General features: G+C 47.2%; 1 protein-coding gene across 1 annotated transcript in view; it reads left to right on the forward strand.

Moving 5' to 3' along the window:
* Positions 1 to 5,434: 5,434 nt before the first annotated feature.
* LOC119394371 (nephrin-like) overlaps positions 5,435 to 22,153 on the forward strand; it is a 48,256-nt gene continuing 31,537 nt past the window's right edge. Inside the window, 6 exon segments of the mRNA XM_037661673.2 lie at positions 5,435 to 5,587; positions 5,989 to 6,046; positions 9,626 to 9,778; positions 11,399 to 11,566; positions 16,189 to 16,485; positions 17,224 to 17,435. Coding sequence (XP_037517601.1) covers positions 5,504 to 5,587; positions 5,989 to 6,046; positions 9,626 to 9,778; positions 11,399 to 11,566; positions 16,189 to 16,485; positions 17,224 to 17,435 — 972 coding nt within the window. The 5' untranslated portion in view covers positions 5,435 to 5,503.

Consider the following 22,153-nt stretch of genomic DNA (forward strand, 5'->3'; position numbering starts at 1 on the left):
GGGTGCGCGCTTACGATGCACGTCGTATCAATGATATCGTCCCTGAGTTTCACATTGACATTAGCGAAGCAATTTTCGTAGCGCTGCCTACATCCTGAAAACCGATATCGCCGCAAAGTAAAATGCGTGTTTGCTTTCACATGATGTTATAGTACCGGACCTACGATCTCAGCTGCGCGCGACATAAACCTGCCTTGACGGCCGGCAAGTCACACTCGTCGAATAACAGCCCTGCAAAAAGGAAACAAACACAAGAAGTGTGTGGGCTTTCGTTTAATTAGCCCGCCGACAGGGACGTGTTTACAAGTCACCGCCAACACAGGCACGCACACACACACGCACACCTTGTCCCAGTGTAGCCCGAGGGATCCTGGCGTCGAAGTAGGCCGCCACGAATACACATCCCCCGGGCGGCGACGCGCTGTAGGGGAACAGCGGTTCAAGCCGGAGCCTGATTCCCAATTACCAAGTGCCTCCGAGCTGCTTCCGAAAACAGCCAGGGGTCGTGGCTTTCCCTTCGGGGAACAAAATGAGCCAATCTGCGTCCTCGGGAGAGCGAAGCTGACCGGTGCCAGCGAGCGGCCCGAATGTCACACCGGTACTTTCTGACTTGGCTCACTAATCCGCGCGGATTATGGCCGAAGTGGCCAGCAAAAACAGTTTCCCCACACTAATGCGGCTCAGAGCGATCCGTGCCAGCTTCAGGTGCTTAATCAATGGAAAACAACTTACTTCGCGCGCCTTTTTTCTATTCTTTATTTATTGACACGTGCGAGTCAAAATACAAGCACTACTAACTGAAGGCACTCACTCACTCACTCACTCACTCACTCACTCACTCACTCACTCACTCACTCACTCACTCACTCACTCACTCACTCACTCACTCACTCACTCACTCACTCACTCACTCACTCACTCACTCACTCACTCACTCACTCACTCACTCACTCACTCACTCACTCACTCACTCACTCACTCACTCACTCACTCACTCACTCACTCACTCACTCACTCACTCACTCACTCACTCACTCACTCACTCACTCACTCACTCACTCACTCACTCACTCACTCACTCACTCACTCATTGACTTTCAACGAGATGAGAAATTGCTACCGTTTCGTTCACATTGTCTTCACATTGGTACTGCTTTTGGTTCCATGTCGCCTAGTTTTCGGCGTTTCATTCCATAAAAATAGGATGGGGAGCTAGCTGTAGCTGTACAGTTGGCGTATCCATCAAGAGTGTCAGACGTTGGCGATAAGTATTTTGGCGTTGTCGTGTTATGGAAATTCTAAGGTACTAGAGTTATGATGATAGGATGGCGACTTAGCATTCTTTGCATGCGCTAATGCAAATTCTGCCAGAATAATTCGCGCGCGCGCGCGCACGCACGCACGCACGCACGCACGCACACAACACACACACACACACACACACCCACACACACACACACACACACACACACACACACACACACACATCACCAACACACACCACACACACACCACACACACACACACACACACACACACACACACACACACACACACACACACACACACACACACACACACACACACACACACACACACACACACACACACACTCTCTCTCTCTCTCTCTCTCCAGCGAGAAGAGACTGCATGCATAAAGAAGTGCGCGCACGCGCAACTCTATCTCGCCGCTGTGGCCCCCTGGAGCATGTGGTTACACTAGACAACACCGCAAGCCCATTAGCACGTACGCACAAGCGAGTGCAAGCGGTAGAAACGGGAGACAGAACGTCAATGCGTGGAGGCGGGAGTCGCATGTGGAATCGGCAGTCTCAGAAACGTGGACATACGAAAAAAAAAAAAATCATTCCGCCTGGCTAGGTGTGGATGTCCGGATGGAGGACTGCGCATCTCACATTCCCGTCTAAGCTGTCCGTGGTAGCCTCGCATCTGGAACAGCGACGCGGAGGAGAAGCTCGGGGCCTTCTTCTTGCTTGGCCAGTGGCCCGTGTGTGCATTGTGTGTTCTTTGCACTCGATGGCGCGACGACGACGCCCCCCAGTGAGTCGATCGACAGTCGGACAAAAACGAGACAAAAAAAGAAGGAAAAGGACGAGACAGCTGGCAAGAAAAAGTTTGTGCGAGGACAGGGCGACGAAGGAGACAGCAGCGATTTGGACCCTGGTAGGCAAAGGGCAAGCGACAGCGGCGCAAGAAGGCCCGTGCTGCCGATGGCGGAACATGGCCGGGGCCCTGATGTTTGCGCAGCACTTGACCCAACGGCAACACGAGACTCTCGCTCCATTGCAGAACGCATTAGACAAACATGAGCGTGCTGCTTTCGGCGTAGGCCAGGAGGGAGGGCGCGTCTTGCTTATTCACGGAGACAGGAAATCTCGCCTCCCGCTCCGTTTCTTTACCTCTCCCAGACGGTGCAGTGCGCGCCTCTTGTGCTGTGCTCCGCATAAATGGAATCCGCCGTTGCTCGCTCTGTGTTTGGCTTCTTTCTTGCTCCAACTTTGTTTCTCCTCGTGTGGACACACGCGGACCGAAAGGAAATTTGACGTCTTTTCGCTGCCGTTTGCTCTCGCCTCAGTGGTAGTCCCTGCGTTCCCGACAGTGTTTTCTTGAGACTAGGGCAATGCATTAGAAGCGACGTGTACTGTTTGGAGGCATTCGAAAGGTTGGCTCTGGTAGCATTTGAGAATGAATTGGATCATGTAATATTTTGTGTCTACATCGACAATACTGTCGTCGAGTCACTATCTGTTGATTCCGAGTCGCATTGAGGTCAGTTCGTTATTATTTTTTGTTCATTTGCTCAAAGTACCGGGATTCCATCGACAGGCCGACGGGAGATTTTACTCGCAATAGCCAAGAAGTAGATTCAAAAGCATGGAAAAACGGCTGAGTTGGGGTGCGTTTGCTTTTTCCCTTCGTATGTACCAAGTTGCGCTGTGTGCGGGGATAGCCAATAACTGACGTTCTAAAGAAATACGTTACCTTGTAATCACTGGCTATTAACAAGAGCGCAAACTTCCAGCTCACTCACACAGGCGTCGAATATAAAAAAAAGCAACAACAACAAAAAAGGACACCTTATGTCAACATTCGACTATGTATGCAACAAACTATTTCATATACTTACAGGATCTGAAATTTGGGTGAGTTTGTAGGAATTCATACTTGAACAAGTAACTTAATTAACATGAACACAAGAAGTAACAGGAAGGCCGTCTGGTGTTGTTACTTCTTGTGCCCTTGTTACATGCGCCACTTGTTCACGTATGTATTTGATCAACTGTCGACAACGTCAGGTACACCAAAAGGCGTTTCACGCAAAAACATTGTTACACTGTAATCATGTGACAGCAGAAGCCACTATTAGTTCGTGAAACTAGGAGAGAATTCACTGCAGCGCGACCGAACAGAAAAAGAAGAAACTGCCGAGGCAGCCTTATCGTAAAATTGCTGCAGGAGGATAGGTCGTTTCTGAATTAGAGCCATTAACGGGGAGCTTTTACTGCCGATACACGTGCTCTTCCACCGACGTCGTCGCGTCTTCATTTTGCTGCGTAAACTTTTCTTTTCTGTTCCCGTATCGTTTGGCTTTCCTTCTCAAACGGGAATGTAGCCACTTCCTTCACTTCCCTTGCAGGAATTTGGCCGTGACTGCGCATGTACGAAGAGAACGCGTTCTCAAAGCGCCGAATGCCAGCACTGAGCAAAGTACCGGATATTGACGAAACCGAACACGCCATAAAAGGATACGGCGCGAATTCGGTGGGGTTGCGAATGTCTCCCTTTTTAAGTTCCTTTCGATAAGTACAACACGATTTCAATCGGTCTAAGGAATCACGCTCACGTAAAAAAAAAGGGGAGGGGGGACGAAGAGAACGACTGACCTGTTACAACACAGGATATTAGGCATTTATAATGAAAAAAAAAAAGCTAGAATAAGATATGCGATTTAAAACGTTGTTACAAGAAAACCAGGGCTTGCCGGCTCTCACTGATGTGCAATATGTCGCCAGAATTCTATGTTTTTCATTAAAGAGCTTTCTCTCTCTATCTCTCTCTTTCAGTGTTGCGTAGAATCCTAGACCTGAATTACCTGTACAATTGCCGGCAACTCGGCAGCGGCACTATTGGTGGGAACTGTTAGAAGCCACCAAGTGATTTGCGTTCGCTTACCTGTCGTTACGTAATGTCTTATCAGGTGGCGTTGCGTTAGGAACACTTTGCCAAACTTGAGGCACTGTCGCGGGTAGTATGAAAATAAGGACGATATGAAACCTTGATCAGGAGAGAGGCTGAGAACCTCAGGTTATTGCCATCTTTTGAGAACGAAAACTAAGACCAAGTAATGTAAAAGCGAAAGGCGGGGGAAGATAGAAGAGAGGAAGGAAAAGGAAAGACAGAACGACTGTAGGTTGATCAGAAATGTTGGCTTCCTTCGGCTTGTTAATTTCAAAGGAATAATACAAAGACGAGAGAGATGACTTTGCGAGGAGGTTATGAGAGAAGCAGTGGAAACACGGGCAAGCTGTCCTTTTAACGCGCCAGTGATAACGAAGTAATAACTCATGAAATATGGAGGAAGGTGGAGCAAACGAAAACAGGCATCGAAGAAATGAAAGATGGACGGGTTGGTTACTTTTTGTGGTGACGGCGCCGTAGTACTCGCCATTGCACCGTTGTAACTTTCATGCCACTCACAGTAAACGACTGAAGGCTTCGAAGCTTCGCAGTATGTAGATACACTTTCATTTTTTTAGATCCTTGTAGACTCTCTGTCCTCTGTCAGGCTGATTATTTATCAGAGAGAGATCATGAAGGGACTGAAAGCGATGTATGAATGCAGAAGTCTCTAACTTAGAACTTCTCTCTCTCTCTCTCTCTCTCTCTCTATAATATATATATATATATATATATATACACGTCTGACTTCACGCGGCCATCACTCAGCGCCAGAATACATACTTTTGCAAAAATACATTGCTACAAGAAAAAAAGCGACCTCACCATCAAAACGACAAAGTAATTTCACCGCCATATATTAGAGAATTGTAATTAGTTTGCATTATTTTGTTGCTGACCTCTTCTGGACAACTTTCAGGTTTGTTCACCGGTGTGTCGCGATGAATTACAGTGAATTTCTAGAGTCATCATCAAGCCATGCGTGACCTCTAGTTATGCCATGTACTGAGAAAATGAATGCGTCAGGTTTCTAGTCTCTGGAGCCGTTTCATCTACAGGCATGACGAGAGCTGTGTTTTTATTCCTCTCATAACCAAGGGCTGCGCAGCGGGTCCGATTCCAATGTCACGTGGTTTGCTTAAGCTAGTTTCAGCTTCTACTTAATCAAATCACGCCCGCAACATCGTAAAGTGCACAGTTCGTGGATTCCATCTAGGTGTTTCGAATTGCTTTACAAACGACCTGGCGGTTCTTTTTTTTTGCAGGGTTCAACCGCAGCATACCTGGATACCCCCGATACACAATGATAGGGGATCCCGGCCAAGGAATCCACAACTTAAGGATAGACAACGCGACGCTAGAAGACGACGCTGAATACCAATGCCAGGTGAGTGAGACGACGTTGGAGCGTTCACTCATCTCAGGTGACCCTTGCAAGAGGAGCCGAATTAGAAAAATAGAAGTTTCATCCCGACCGTCGAAACCGGTTTGTGTAGGTATGCCCGTGTCGCGGTGTTGCTATCGGGATCTTGAGTCGACTTAACGCTTCCGATTGATGATGAGTAAGTCGTTTTGCCATTTATATGAGAGAAGAAAAAAAATATAAGGGTAAGTCGGGGGTGGGGGAGAGACGCAAAAAACAAAGTTGGTCTGTGAACTAATTTCGCCATTGCAGTGAGATATCGGTTATTCAAACCACGCACGCTTTCTTGAAAATACTTGAGTTCATAGCTAGGCTGTCTAGATTCTTGACTTTTTTTTTGTGCGCGCTGTTCTCTTTCTTTTCAGGTTGGCCCGACAGCAGACCACAAGGCTATCCGAGCGGACGCCCACGTCACTGTGTTGCGTAAGTGAATTAACCACTGTGACCACATATACTGAGCTGACATGCGCGTAGTTTTCAGTACTTGATACCGACACAACAGAGATACCTTAAAATATGTCGTGGAAGGAACCGCGAAGTTCAGAGGAAGCTACGAAAACGACGAAAAACAACAAGATGAAGAAGAAAAAAAAAACCTCAGTTCAACACGAACAAGGATGACACAAGAACGCAGGACTGGCGCTAATTGTGAAGTGAAGTGAAATAGCGTCAACAACCTAAATCTATTTCCGCAGGTAGTTATCACTTGCTTTGCATCGTAGCCATGTTAAGGCGTGATACCGTGTAAGAAATAGGGAAAAAACGAGCACGAAACAATCTATTTTCGTGCTCGCTTTCGCCTCAGCAATTGCTTCGGGGATGGAGTGCGCCCAGCGACTCCAGACTACTTAGTTCACTAAACGATGAGCGTCATATCTAAGACGCAAATTGAGCTAAGCTACCCGAGAAAAGTGCGTGGAGCTCTGCCGAGAAGCGAATGCCAGGCCATATGCCAAGTCAAGAGGGGCGTATAAGAGCTTCCGCTCTAACCCCATCCGTCCACGCTGTCGGCGCAGAAACGACCTGTCTCCAGCAGGCCGTCTCCTTCGCGCTTATGCTTCCGTATCCTGCGGCAAAACGTTGGCACTGCCCAGCAACATCCGCCGACGCCGGCGCATGGGCCGGTGGCAGCTCTCTACCTTTTCTAGATATCAGAGAGAAAGAGAGGGTTAAAGTGAGAAGGAATGCACCTAGGGAAAAGAAAGATGGGGCCTTAGAAACCAAGTGCACCAGAAGCATCGTGAAAAGCGCAGAACGAGGGTTAGGCTTAGAAGCCCCTCCGGGCGACTCGCGATTTTTCTAGCCCGTGGAAGATGGTTGGCCTACGGCCGGTAGCGGAGCTTGCAGTATGCCGCCGCGAACGCCGGAATATCCGCGATGCAGCCCCCCCCCGCCCCTTCACCTCTCCCTTCGCACCCCTTCTCTTTCTTCTTCATGTTCTTTTTCTCGACCGTTCTCGACGCCAGTGCTGCGATCTCTAGAGCGTTGAAGCGCGCCGAGATGATTCATCATCTTCTGTCAAGGCGCATTACGCCAGTCATCCGGCGATCCACCAAGATTCTTCAACTTTTAAGCCTGCAGAAAGAATTCCTTCGTCGCCTTTGTTCAGATTCTCCTTGGCGAATTCTTCCGCTATTTTTTAACATTTATTTTGTTCCAATATAGGCCGCCGGTGCAGAGGCTATAGCTCGACCCTAAGCGCGCTACTTGGCGTTTTTGACTTCCGTGAAAGCGTGAAGCGTAGCTTGAACATTATTTCTTTTCTTTTCTTTTTTTTCTTTTTTTCCCCTTCACTGGCATTGAAGCGGCCGCTCAGGTCGGTTGCAACCCGACGGACATTAACTCGAAATTATGTCTTGTTTTCCGCTGCGCCCAGCTTATGCGGAATACTTTTATCGCTTTAACCCTTTGAACCTTTCCTTTTTGAACCCTTAAAGGTTTTCAGCGGAGGAGAAATCGTTTTGTTCGAAAGTAAGAACATGCTGACTACCCTAGTGAAAAAAAAGCAAATAAATATACAAAAGAATCAAAGAGTCTTTTACTTTACCTTTGTCAAATTTATTATCTGTTTTGTTGTATCTCGATCACGCTGCATGTTCACCACATTTTGAGAATCCTCTGAATTTGCGCATCAACGCACTTCTAAAGCGGGTAAAGTGCAAACCATTATAAGCTACGCGATCTTAATAGATCTTGGATTACAGCAGTATGATATGAAAGCATTGCAGCCGCAGAAAAAGAAATATTTTCGAGGTCCATACGATAGAAGTTTTGATTTTTATCTTGTGCAGGTTTATTTCCGCAGTCTTGCAAGTATACCCTTGCAATGAGCGAAGCCAACACATTTACTTATTTATTACTGCTGCAGCGTTAAGCAGTTGCGCATGAAAACAGTTCGACTTCCAGGTGGAGGCATTCTGACAGCATGATGCGAGAACCGTCGTTCACGCAGGTACACGTTATAACGAGACACATTCTCAAACAAGAACGGTAGGAACGCTCCGTCAGGCGCATTTTGAGGTGTCAAGCTCCGAATCCACTAAGACATACTGCGGTCTTCAGCCACTACATCGCGAATGGCAAACCTATAGCTCCTTCTCGCGGCTTTTGCGTATGTGATGGAACGATTGAGAAAAATGTTATGCGCTTGTTCTTACTACTTCGCAGTGATCCCATCTTCACGCACTGTATACTTGCAGATTCTCGACTATTTTGGTAGACAAACATTTCACCAACGTTTCTGGTCTCTTTTAGTGCGATAGCAATTATATGGACAGTCTCGGCTGGATTTTGCCGTCGCCGTCGCCGCCGTCATGCACCGTATATGTATAAGTATATATATATATATAAGCCCCAAAGAAAAATCAGAAAAATGCTTCCGAAGCGCGGAATCGAACCCGGGACCTCTCGCTCCGCAGCGAGTGGCGCTAACAACTACGCCACGAAACGCAGATCCTCCACGTAGCTAACGGTGAGCGTTATATACACTCCCTTTACCGCTGGACGGACTCGGAGACGGCAGGCGTAAGTGTTTCTTCATTGCCAGCCACATGGCGCTAGGAGCGCGACGGGCGCATTTTTTGCTTTTTCATTTCGGCCTCGTCAAAATGTAAGCCGCCAGGGCCTTAGTTGAAACAGGAAGATCGAGCTCAGAAGCCTTAGAAGCGTAAGCCAAAGGACGTCCAACACTACTGCAGTTATTGAAGCGTGTCGAGCTGAGTGACTGTCTATTGTGGTTATACAAGTCTCCTATGCGTGGTCACAGTGTTCCGGCTCAATTGCTCCCGTTCTCTTTCACCTAACATGCAGGTTTGCAAACCAATCGCTCGTTTTATCGATCCCCTCGCCTTTATTTCCTTAATGTTCGCTTTACTATTTTTTTTCTACAGTTGACCACGCTTCATACTTGCCAAAACTATGATTGCATGCCCGTGATCACGTGCCCAAACAATGATTGCGTAACTTAGGAGCGCGATTCGTTGGGCAAGTTGGTCGTTCGTGTCGAGTCGCAGATAATGTAGGTAATCATTATATTATAGTTTTGTTATTGCTATTTCCTTGTCACGTCTTCTTTATAATCTGTCGTTTCCTTCAATAAATTCCAGTTGTTAGTAATAATAATAACTGGGGTTTAACGTCCCCAACCCACGGTATGATTATGAGAGACGCCGTAGTGGAAGGCTCCGGAAATTTCGACCACCTGGGGTTCTTTAACGTGCACCTAAATCTAAGTACACGGGCCTCAAAACATTTTCGCTTCCATCGAAAATGCAGCCGCCGCGGCCGGGATTCGATCCCGCGACCTTCGGGTCAGCAGTCGAGCGCCATAACCACTAGACCACAGTGGCGGGGCTTGCAGTTGTTAGTCAGCGCTTCGTCTGTCGTGTCATCACTTGTGTCCGCGTTTTTTTTTTTTTTCAGCGCTGTAAATACCTCGAAATGGTTGCGTGTCTGTGAACAGCATTTTTAATTGTTTTTTATATCATTCCCTCCCGTGCGCAGTGCCTCCTTCTTCGGTGACCATCACGAACCACCCGAACGGAAGCAGCGTGGAAGTTCGCCAATCGGACTCCGTCAAGCTCACCTGCGTCGTTTCCCAGGCGAAGCCCGCAGCGCAGCTCAAGTGGTACCGCAAGAACGTCGAGCTCCGACCAGGTGCGTGATACGTTTATGAGGCCCGGCGGTAAACGGAGCACGCCGCAGATTCTTCCGTCGCCGACAGCTCGCAAGAGAGTCGTAACACGGGGCGGAGGAGGACCCCACTGCCGCAGATAAGAGCTGTCGCGTCAAAAAGCTTTCGTGGCTCGAGATTTACGGTGAGACGAATCGATACAACTATTGCAAGGAGAGGGCTAAGAGCGCTTACATATTGGTTTTCTGTGCTCCTAGGCATCTAAGGTTTAAGAGCCCCAGAAAGAACGGTTGAAAGAAGAAACCCTCTGCCTCGCGCTACTGTTTAGACAAAGGGATTTATTTGAACATAAGTACACTGCTTAGATTCTTCAGCCTTACAGCTTAGCGATGTTTGTTAAAGATTAATTATTTATTCATCTTTATTTCATCCTTGCGCTCGTGCAAGAGGGCCTTAGATATGGCGGTGGTAAGAACACGAGTAAGATTCATGGCATACGATGCTAGCTATTTGAAAACGAACAATTATATACGCGGAATACTCGTGATGGGTGTGATGCAGCACATGCGATGAATGTGTCAGAGAAGCATGGTGATGAATTATCAATGTCTATGTTGAGGACACTTTGCGTGTGACTTGTGGTAGTGTGCATAACATTTGTTATACTCATTCTCATTGCTGTTTCTTGTTTCTTTTTTATCTGATTACTGACTTCATATTTCGAGAGAGCCGGTACTAGGGATGCCTGCTTTAACAGCCTGCTTGAGATAAATAAACAGAAAGATTCATTGCAGAATATGTTGCCAGGCTAGTTTATTCACTCTTGCTTGGAAGAAAAATGCGCGCACATTACACGGGACGAGTTCAGAGACACAGGACAGGGGCTAATCCGCGACTAAATTTTATCAGAACACATACTGCATTAGAAAATTTTATATGGTGCCTCATAATCATATCGTGGTTCTGGCACGTTTAACGTCAGAAATTATTGTCCACCACGGCAGACCAGTGGTTACGGTGCTCGGCTGCTGACCCGAAGGTCGCGGGTTCGATCTCGGCCGCGGCGGTCTCATTTCGGTGGAGGTGCAATGGTAGAGGCCCGTGTACTGTGTGATGTCAGTGCACGTTAAAGAACGCCAGATGGTCGACATTTCCGGAGCCCTTCACAGCGGCCGTCCCTCATAAACATATAGTGGTCTTGGGACGTAAAACACTGGATATTATTTCTAATTAATCCCAGAAATTATTGTCACCGCATGCCAGCCCCTCTCCCTGAGCTTCGCTCGTTCCATAGTTCTTATCATTTTATTTTCACTTTGCCGAGTAAGATCATCGCTTTTTTATTTTTAATAAATGCACTAAAGAAGAGGTTAGGCCTCATGTGCGGCGCCGCCGACTCCTCTTACATTACATAGCAGCTTTCTTCGTAGTGTTGTAATGAGTGTTTGCGCAAGAGAAAATTTTACTAAGCATAAACGTTCACAAACCAGGATCTCCTCGTTTCTTTCGTTATTTTTGTTGTGATTTTTGTTCATGAAGAGAGAGGTCTATTATGATATCGAAGGCTGGGGGTCTTCGAGGTGCTAAGAAAGATCGAAGCTGCTTGCGTCCATTGACGTCATCCTTGTGTCACTTCTTCGCAGACAACGTGCAATACAGCGTGGAAGAGAGCGAAGCAGGCCGCCAGAACGCCATCAGCAGCCTGACGCTGACTCCGCATCCCGAGGACAACGGTGTCGTCTACTCGTGCGAGGCCGTCCATCCCGCATTGGGCACACCGCTCTCCACATCCGTCAAACTGGACGTGCTTTGTGAGTTGTTATATAATTACGTTGGCGCTCATGCAAGCGCACATTCTTTTTCGAGGACACAATAGCAGTGCGTAAACAACTGGGCTAATGCACGTCCACTTTGATCTACAGTTACTTTGCCGCCGCTCCGCAAGCATACTTTCCGTTACATTCGTAAGTCCGTGTCATCCAGGTAATCGGGTAAACACGTAGCTTACTGCACTGAAATTTCACCACGGTAATTAGCTTGTCGTTTGTTTTTTTTTTTGTACAGCGAGGCAGTAACGCAGTGCGAGTTGTTCTCGTACGTGTCAGATATTCATAGACCTGATATCAAGCGCGTGGTGCGGTAATCTCGTTCTAGGAATCTCACAAACAAATAAACTGCTCGCAGAACACTCAGCACTGTTACTGCTGCATTGCCAACATGTCTCGGGGAGTACCTGGACTTTCAAGTCTCTCCCCTTTACATCGCACAACGTCTCCGAGTTGAATATAGGTTTTAATCCTTGTTCATTGGCGCCGTGGCGGTAGCAGCACGTCAGCGTCGGTCCAAGCCGACGTCACGGCCTCAAGTGTCAACGCTAGCGGGTGTCCAAAGCTGTGAACACTCGAGTTAAACACCCACATCATAACGAAGTTTCCAAAGTCTTTCGGCGTGCTCGGAGGAGTCGCGATTTATCCGCTCGCGGCGCGCGTTCACCTGCGCGTTAGAAGCCGCGCGCTCTGCAGCGGCGGCTCTGTCGGGACCACTGAAAGCCCCAGCGGCGCCACGGCGCGTCACACGAAACGAGGTGTGAACCAGACGAGACGACGACGGAGGCGAGGCGCCTTCATAATCGCCAACTGAGCCTGCTGGCCCGCAAAGTGCGCTCATCGGCGGGTCCCGCACCATTCGCGACGGGGGAAGTGGCGGAGATTCCCCCCCTTTAATCGCATAAATTACGCCGCGAGGTAAATTGGAGGAGGCGCACCCCTCTTTGGCTGACGTCCCCCCCCCCTCTTCCCCCTCTTTTGGGGTGGCGGTTGGGTTTAGGCTGGAAAATTTAATTTGCAAATGCGTCCAGGCTTCCCCTGCCAACAGCCATAGCGGTGGTTTCTAGCAGCCGCCTCGCCCGCCCCGAGCGTGTTGCTTCAGCTAGCAGCCTGTCTGTGGAGCTGTGTTTACCTGCATCATTTTATTCGCTGCGGAAACGAGTGCACAGTCGTGCAAAGCCTCTGTCTGATGCTAATGTCGCGAGTAAATCACCGTGAAAGTTCTCAGACTAAGGGGAGTCCGCTTCAACCTGCCTTGAGATATTTCATGTTATGTTCTGATGGAGCAGGCGATATTATACATGGCTATCTTAACTATTGAATAGTTCGAGTTTTGGGGAGAGCAAAGATAGCGTGAGTAATTGCAACGTTTTCTTCTTTTATTCTGATAACGACAATAATTGAACTACGTGTTGACTTCTCATTTTATTCTATAACACCCTTTATGGAAATATACGAAAAAAAAAAAAACGAAACGATAACTTTCGAATATAATCAGACCTAGAATTTGTCAAAGTTAGAAGAGTACTTGTAAAGAATAAATAAATATTTATTTGAAAAAAAAAACGACCTCATTTGGGCGTGGAAATATTTGTAGTAAAAGCGTAATGTTGATTGGGTCTAAAGAGCTGAATTAATACAGGAAAAATTCAGCTTCGAATAATTTCCTGCATGGCTTCCTGCAATGCGGGAACGCGGCGCTAAAGAAGCCGCACTTAACGGAGAGTGATCAACTAACGGAATATTGAGATGCTCATAACGAAAATAGAGATATCGGCACACATAACACGAAGAGGAGGGAGACGGGGGTGGGAAAGTGCGCAAACGTAATTTCTTTCGTAATAGGCACAATTTCTACGCTCCGCACCGCATTTGCAGTCCTTGCAGACCCATAGGACTGCAGCCTTTATATTGAGGCTTCTATGCGTAGTTCTACTATGGTCGGGCTCTTGCTCAATGCTCGTAGCTTAGCTAACCCCTGGGATAGTAATGCATTTCTATTAGTGCGAGCAACGAGAGGGCTGGGCGTTTTCGCAAGTGCCGCGTTTTTTGGCCTTAGCAGGGGCGGCATACTGATGCCGATATAATCGCTTTTTCCCGTTCCGAGTAATTAGTTTAGAGAAAAGAGGTGCTTCCATTTTTTTTTCTTCTTTTGTCTCTTTCCTCCTAAGCAGGGTCCCTTATGCGGAGCGGGCTACATGTCCATAGGAAATAAAACAGAGTGGGTGCGCGTGTGAGCTGACATGAGCGAAACTGGCCGCGTGCGTATTTTCACATTTTCCGTCGGGAGAGACGTTCTAATAGGGTAGGACGTGACAGGCAGCCTGAAAACGTAGTGACGTGCTAAGTTTTATTGGTTTGAGTTTGATACAGCTGTACGAGCTAAGGAGACATGGAATGCATGAAGCCAAAAGTTGAAGTCGTGAGAGATAATCGTTTAAAGTTAGAGACTCATCTCTCACACTGCAATCGTTTAAAGTTAGAGACTCATCTCTCACACTGCAAGAGGTATGGAGAGTATAGAAAGCCGTTAAAGGAACACTTCATTAAGTGATTCCAAAAGACAAAGTTGTAATGAAACTATAGAATACTAATGCAGCAGCACCATTAAGGACGTAACAGCGGCCGCTTCCACGCGTAACTGCCTGTTGTGCATCATCGACGTTTAAATCCTAATTCGGGGTTATCCTCTGTGCGTTCCGCTTGTACTTTACACTGTAAGCGCTTCCGATTTCCTTTTTTACCGTAAAGCAACAATCTGACACCGAACCTTTGGTTGAAATATTGTCACTTGAGCGCACAGTGTAAGTTTTTATCATATGGCGAGAAAAGATGCAGAGATAGAAAGGAAAAGCGCTCAGGTCAATCTGGTGCTGGTTTCCTGTTTGCTAACCTGCATTGAGATAAGGACACGTGGGGTCAGAGAGAGGAAAAGAGGAGTTATAAAAAACAAAGGAATCGCGGTAAGCGTTCACTGAGCCCAGTTTGTGAAAAAAGTATTACGTAAAAAATGCTGAATCGTGCTTTATACACTCCTGCCCAAACCCTTGCTCATGGCGAGCAAAAGTAAAATATTTAGGCCGAGTGACACGGTTGGCCGCTGCTGGCGACTCTTGTAGATAAGAGCTTGAAAGCACATGGAATAGGCGGTTAAAGGTTTCTCCCCCACATAGTTAGAAGAGCGCTAAAAAAAAAACATGACAAAAAGGGAATGGCATAGCGCCGACCTGCAGCTAACGTTTATTGCGCCCATTGCGACGCAGCGCTGACCTACCTAATGTTTATTACAGGCCGACGCGGTGCCACTCGTTTGCTTACCTCGTCCCGTGTTTGTCCTGTTCTTCCGACTGTGTACCAGCTATACCTCGCATGAATTGGCTTTTTCGTTGTACTATTTGAGGGCGCCGCCTCATCTTCTCTTGTTACCGAACCAGTGCGAGGGGTCAACGACCCGTTTCACGACATCAAATGCGCGCATGTAAGCGTAATACTTCTATGCTCGTACTAACGACTCTACAAAGTTCTAAGCACTCATAGATTTCACGATGAGAGCTTAGATTTGATTTCGTAAATTGAGTCTTTGACCTGCCGCGCTAGGTAGTTGTTGCGTTCTGATGCTTGAGACAACATGACTGGCATAATTCTCGTCGGTGATGGCAGCATTTACAATTTCACTGAAATGCAAGAACGGGCTCGCCACCAGCTAGCATCGCCTGAGTTTTTCAGAAGCTTAAACAGTAAAAATTAGCCAGGAGTAGTGAGTGATAGGTGCACAAGACCACTGCTTGCTTGCTTGCTTGCTTCTTTGCGCTTGTATGCGCCAATTTCTGACCATCTTCATTCCGAAAATATATCGGTGACGTCACTACGCCACTGAGAGAAAAATTCTTCGTATCCCGTTCCAACAAAACGTTCGTGCTTTTCGTTTTCTTTGCTAGTGCGGAGACCGGTCGTTCATCACACACTGACACAATGGACCTCACCGTTTTCCTGCAGCGGAGTCGACGCAATTTTCGTGGCGTCGCCTCATACGACAGTCAACCCAGACGTGTTATGCACTGAACCGATGACAAATGCCCACAAACGTGGCTTAAACTGAACTTCCTGCCAAGTATTCCTTACGTGCAAAAATTCATAGCGATTGAACCAGTGTCCTCAGCAGGAAGGAAGATGTATAGCGGAAACTCAAACTCCTTCTTTTCCCAGCGTTCAGTATATGAGTACTTCATCTTTTCTCCACTGCTCTCTGCAGCGCTCTATGTAGGCAGACAGTGAGTGGTTTCGGTTGTTGTTGGACATGCATTCATCTATTCTTGTCGCATACGTTTTCTGTTATACGCTCTCACTCCTTCCTTGGTTATTTCCTTCATATGCTGCGGCGCTCCCTTTTAAACTGTCTCGTATTGTTACTGACCATTCTAATTTATGTACTTATTTTCTACCAGGGACGGCTGTTGTTATGCACATCGCAGTATGCGATTGTTTTTATGCATGCATAAATATTTGTAACAGTATCTATTAGCAATCCATAAAAGTGAGTAATTAGAGCTTTATAACGTCCCGTCTTCCTTTGTGAAAAGAAACATGTCGTCCTTCCTTTCACGCAGTCGCCCCCGGTCCTCCGGAGATCCACGGCTACACCGAGGGCGAGACGATCCGCATGGGCGACACGACCACGCTTCGCTGCATCTCTCGCGGCGGCAACCCGTTGGCGCAGCTCGTCTGGTACCGCAACCAGGAGCGCCGCGTGGTCGACAGTTCGTACACCACGAGCGGCCGCGAGTCGGTCAACACGCTCACCTTCGTGGCCAACTCGTCGGACAACAACGCCGTGTACCAGTGCGCCGCCACCAACGTCGTGGCGCCCGAACCGATGACGGCATCCGTACGACTCACCGTGCAGTGTGAGTGGCGCTTATCAGACCCCTCCCCCTTTCTGCACGAGCGACATCTACTCTGCTATCCACCCGTAAACGAACCACGGAGCTAGGAGGAAATAGTACTCAGAAAAGCTTCCCGGTTGACGAATAATGTGTCCCGGTCCGAGATTGGAACCCGGGACCAACGCCTTTCCGCGACGATTTCGGCTAACCAGGAGGCTAGTCGAAACTGATTTAGTGGGAGAATACCTTTATAAGCCGGCGACAGATGTCCTCAAAATTCGAGTGTTTCAGACTAAAAAAATGGTTCAATAAATGCATATCGTAAGAGCAAAAATATACATACCCGTTATGATAATTAATTCGCTCTTAAAACTGCGTCACTGTAGCTGCATGGCGTATCAAAGAACACGAAAAATATAATCAGAACAGTAGATTAAGTGTCAGTAAGATCTGTAGAAATTGCGTTCCATGGAGGGCGTACTTGAAGAACAGCCCACAATTCCGCGTGCATAGTGAAAATATACAACGCGATAGAAAACTCTGCGTGTGATGTCACAGTAATGAAGTAGGCACTAGTCATCGTGTGTCTCATAATGTTAGTACCACGCAGGCTAAAAAAATAAAAGTTTGCGGAGTGATATAAGGTTATGGAATCCTATTTCAGCTTTTCAGTTTCGTTAGCATTCTTTATCTAACGCCTTTACTAGGTATACGACGAACGACTAGAGCTTCAGCTAACTCACGCCATTGTCACTGCAGTCGCACCTTCAAAAGTGAAAGTACGGGGTCCCAAGGAAGCCAAGGCGGGGGACCAGGTGACCATGCGCTGTTCCACGGAGCGGAGCAACCCGCCTGCCGAGGTCTCGTGGGTGGTTGACGGCCGCCCCTTCGAGTCCGTCTCAACCATCACGGCCGACCCCAAGGGAGGATGGGTCACCACCTCCAACATTACCGTCAACATCACGGGACAGGTGAGGGCAACATTCTTGCCTCTTGTCGAGAACTATCGTTTTAAGGACATTACACAAAAGCAGCAGGAGGAGGAGTGTTTGTTGCAGGCGGACTTACCCGTGCCGAGATTGCTGACAAATGCTCAGCCCGAATGCCACATACCAAATGTGGCCCAGCCGAAAATTCATCGCATTCTATCTAGTACATGAAACACATTACCATCGTGCTGATAACGTCGACCCGCACTTTTTAACCTTCGCACTCTGGAGGAACATGAGGAGGAGTATCCGAAACACATCTCTCGGAAATATCGAAAGTCCTCGAACGAAGAAAATGTCGCCTGCACGTGAGTGTGGGACCATCGTGCGTGTTAAGGAATTTATTAATATTTTACGTTCCGCGTGGAATTCACAACGCTCTAATTTGTAATCCTGGGTGCCACCAAGGATATGACAGTGCACACAAGATGATGTTGTTCAAAGTCCTGCTTTACGCCGCTATGCAGGAGATTGCGATGGCGGTGTAGCAAAGCCTGAGCGTATAGCATGTCGCTAACTGCACAGTTGTCGCTTCAGCAATTGCTTGTTGCTCTAGCCGTTTTTTGCCCTTCAAGTTGTTTCTGAGCTTTCGACGTGATCTTGAATGAGCTGCATCATCGTGGTAGTCTAGAAGAGGGTCCTCTTATATGAAATAATGAAAAGATCAGCAAGAGTACCTGAAATACTACACCTTAATAGAATGATAGTATTCGATTAAAAGAAAAAGCTCGCTGACTATGTGTCACCGCTCAGTTTCCAAGGGACGTCAACAACAATCACCATTATCATTGTGAGATGATGTAGGCAACTAATGATGAAGGAGCTTTGCGCCGTCGGAATTTTTTCTAGGCACGAGTGAAGTATATGCGAACGGGCAGGTGACACCACTCGCGGCTTATTTCTGCAAAACTAAAAAAAAAGTGAACTATCGCAACACGAATAAAAATGGCAATGTAGTAAGCAAGTCGCGGGGTGTGCGTGGCGCTCCATCTAAACATTTCACCGCTTGAACTATTGTTTATTTATATTTTGCTTTCTAGCTTTGCCGGACCCCTTCTACCTGCCTTCAATATGCCTCCAAATCCGTACGTTTTGCCCTACGGCTGTCACTATTGCGCCATAAGGTCTCTAGTGCCTCTCGTCTCGCAGACAAGCTGCTGGACATGCCCCGAAGCGATCCTCTTTTTATAGCTAGCCCGTTCAGCGCAAAGGGTGTCCGCCGGGACCGTAGCCGTCCCGGTGTCCCGCTCTCTCTTCCTGTCTCTCCGAAGAGTCCACGCGCGCCAAGACTCCGCGCTGCACTTCTTTTTCGCTCCTTACAAAGTTTGAAATCCTCTTCTCGGCATCATTCATCCAACGATGACCCCTGCTCTTCTTCATCCTTCGGTACAGGAGGACAGCGGGCACCTTCTTCATTTTTTCCTCCTTTCTTTTGTTTTTCTGAGCTCCGAGCAAGAGCAAGTGCCGACAAGTCGCATCGCAAGTGGGGCCAACACGCCTGATTTTTGCGCCAGCGCGCAGTGCAGCGACGTGATATTCCATGCCGGCCGGGCACCAAGTTTTTAAGCGCCCGGGGCCATTCGAGTTGGCTCCGAGTGAAGCTCCGAGCTGATGGGCGTGTTCGGAAGCAGCGGAGGAGGCGTTCGGTGAGGGAAAAAAAATGAAACTGCGAGAAATCGGAAAGGTGTTCACGGACCGAGAGCGCCGGTGCTCGGAGGGAAAACGAAGGAGGGCAGAGATGGTGTAGCTACTGCCTGTTCGCTCCCTATATATTAAAAGAGAGAGAGAGATAAAAAAAGAGAGAAAAAAGAAAGCAGAACTGCCCGAAGACGAAAGGATAATAAAAGAATCGGCGAGAGGCTAGATCTCCGCAGTGGGCGTGAGTACCGGCGGCATTGACGAAGAAAAAAAAATGGAAGAAAAAAAAAGAGCGTAGTAAATTGAGATGAGACGCGAGAGCGGCGCGCGCCGATTGGATGACCGAGTGCAGTCGGAGAGGAACACTTCGTCCCGGCCGCTCCCACGTGATCACGCTTCTTTTACTCCCCTTTGGGTTCGCTTCCATTAAAATCTCATCAAGAAGCGACATCCAGAAAACGATGGGGAAAATGGACAAATCGCCAGAGGAAGCGGCAACAATCGCCTCCAGCTCTCCTGGCTTCCTGCCTTTCCTGTCTCGGGCGTTTATGTTTTGCTCTATTTTCGCCGGCCTCCCTTTACGGAAAAAGAAAGAAAAATCTTTCTCTACATCTCTCTCGGTGTCTGTATGTTTCGTCGCCTCCCCCCCCCCCCCCCCCCCGCCTTCTTTAACGCCTGCAAATCTTTCTGCGCTGTCTGGCGAGAGATATACGTTTTTGCCGCGGGGAGAAAACGTGGCGAACACGCTGAGAAGGATGGGGGGGGGGGGGGATCTATACTCTCCTGAAATGTGATGTATCTGAATGCACACGTGTCCTATAAAAAGAACAAAGACAAAATTGAAACGAGCAAAAGAATCGGAACCTTGAGATGAAGTTCGTTATACTTGTATATTTATAAAGTAAAAAAAGTCGGCCCGCAAAGAGAAAGATTGAACTGAGTACTCGGGCCGACTGGGGTGCAGTTCCGTAGATACAACGGATAAAACGCCAGCGATGCGACAAACTCGACGTCTCTGGGTTTGACAAGTGATGCCTTAATGCTTTCGCAAAACGAGGACTGCACTCTCTGGACTGCGTTTTAATCTGTGTCGCAAGTAGGAATATAATTCTTTCCGAATTTACGTTCCCAGTTTTAGCGAGGCGCGAAATGGGTTGCTCACTGCAAATGCGAAATCTAAAGCGGAGTTTTTCTTTCTTATTTCGGTCTTTCGAGTGTGAGAAATGTTTCTAGGGCTCTTCTACGTTTGGGGAAATAGTAATGCAGCCTGACTGAATCGGCTAATAGTTAATGGGTGACAGAGAAAGCGGCAGAAAAAGGCTGAATGGAAAACTGCAGCGAGGGTAGTTTTACTACCGTACATGTAGGCAGGGTGTATAAAGAAAACAAAACATGAACAGAGACCTAGAACTAAAAAAAAAAAAGCACACACACAGTCCAGTAATATCGCTGGGAAGTAAAAGCTAACACCGACTATCTTGAACGCAGAGCTAGCGTAGAAATAAGCGTAGAATAAGAGGGACGCTAAAGAGAAAGAATTTAAGCCGTGTTGGTAAATTACCTTGAACAGCTTCCCCATAAAAAAGTCACTAATACATCGAGAAGAAACCCTGTAAGCAAACAAAAACCTAAAACGCATTACGCTAATGTCGGGTGGCGACGCCTCCTTTCTGTTCACGAAGAGGCTCGTCGGGATGTCATGATTTTGTTCACCGCTCATGTTAGTATACTTCAGAAGAAGCTGCGTAAGTCACTATAACATTGACTGGCCAACAGGAGTAGAGTCGTAATTCATAAATCAGAGCGATATTCGCAGTTGAAGTTGCCTTTGATGTAGACGCCGCAAATCAGCGTCCGTCGGCTGAACTTGAAGCCTGTCTTAAATCAAAGGGAGAAGTGCGATAGAAGCTAAACTAAGCCGATACTGAACTCTGGAAACTGCACGGTCCTGTGTAGTCCTGCGGAATCCTGCTTAAAAAATAGAGCGGATTCTTGTGAACCAATTTAAAGGATGTACTCAGCAACCTAGTTTTAATTGTGAGCATGCATTTTTAAAAATATCCCGTAGTGCACAGATCACTCTTCCCTTTTCACGTGAATTACTGAAAGAGCAAGACGGCTAAACGTGTGACTGATTCAGTGCTGAATTGGCTAAGTAATAATGTCTCGCTCAATAATGTTTCATTATTGAGTTTAGGGAACACGTTGTAATCACACAGTCGGTGTCGTGGGGTAAAGAGGCGATATTCATGCGACGAAGATCTCAAGCCCCGGCACATATAAATTCCAATATTTCCTGAAACAAACAAACAAAAAACCTTGCTGACGTAATATATACCGCAGAAGTATATTTACGCAGAAGTGCCTGTGCTGTGTGGTCTACTCTCGGGTGTCCCGTTTCAACAAGCCAGTTTAACCGCCATATATATATATATATATATATATATATATATATATATATATATATATATATATATATATATATATATATATATATATATATATTTCAGTGCAGTTCGAGGTTGGGTATGTCAAAAATTGAGTTGGCCCCACAAATTAGGGTGAGATGATCACTTGCGTGAACCAGTTTCACGCTGCGAGAAATTCTATTAGCTGAAACAGAGTAAAAGTTCACTTATAGAAACTCCTCACAATAGCTTGTCTTATCATTCAGATTTGACGTGGAAATATCGGTGTGTAAATGTCACGAGGACGTTGTGCTCCGCTTCGTGTGAAGAACGATTTCCCAAATGTCCGCTCACAGCAATAAGAAAGGCAAACAAGCTTGCGAATTCATTACGTTTAAGCTCCCATATTCTCGCTCTTATCCAGCAGTAGCTCTTACCTATAAAACGGCTTATCTGTAAGATCCTTAGCTTTAGGAGCTTTAATCATAGCTTACACTAAATCACGCTCTGTAATCCTCCTGCTGCTAAGCTACGCAGGCTAAAAGCCGTCCGTCTTCATTAACCTCTGCTTTGTTTTCACGCATTGTGGGGGAAACGACTGATGGCGAGGCGAGGGCAAACATCTAGAAATAAGAGAGATTTATGGTTACCGCT

This window comes from Rhipicephalus sanguineus, chromosome 5 (assembly GCF_013339695.2).
Source record: "Rhipicephalus sanguineus isolate Rsan-2018 chromosome 5, BIME_Rsan_1.4, whole genome shotgun sequence".
Classification (NCBI taxonomy): domain Eukaryota; kingdom Metazoa; phylum Arthropoda; class Arachnida; order Ixodida; family Ixodidae; genus Rhipicephalus; species Rhipicephalus sanguineus.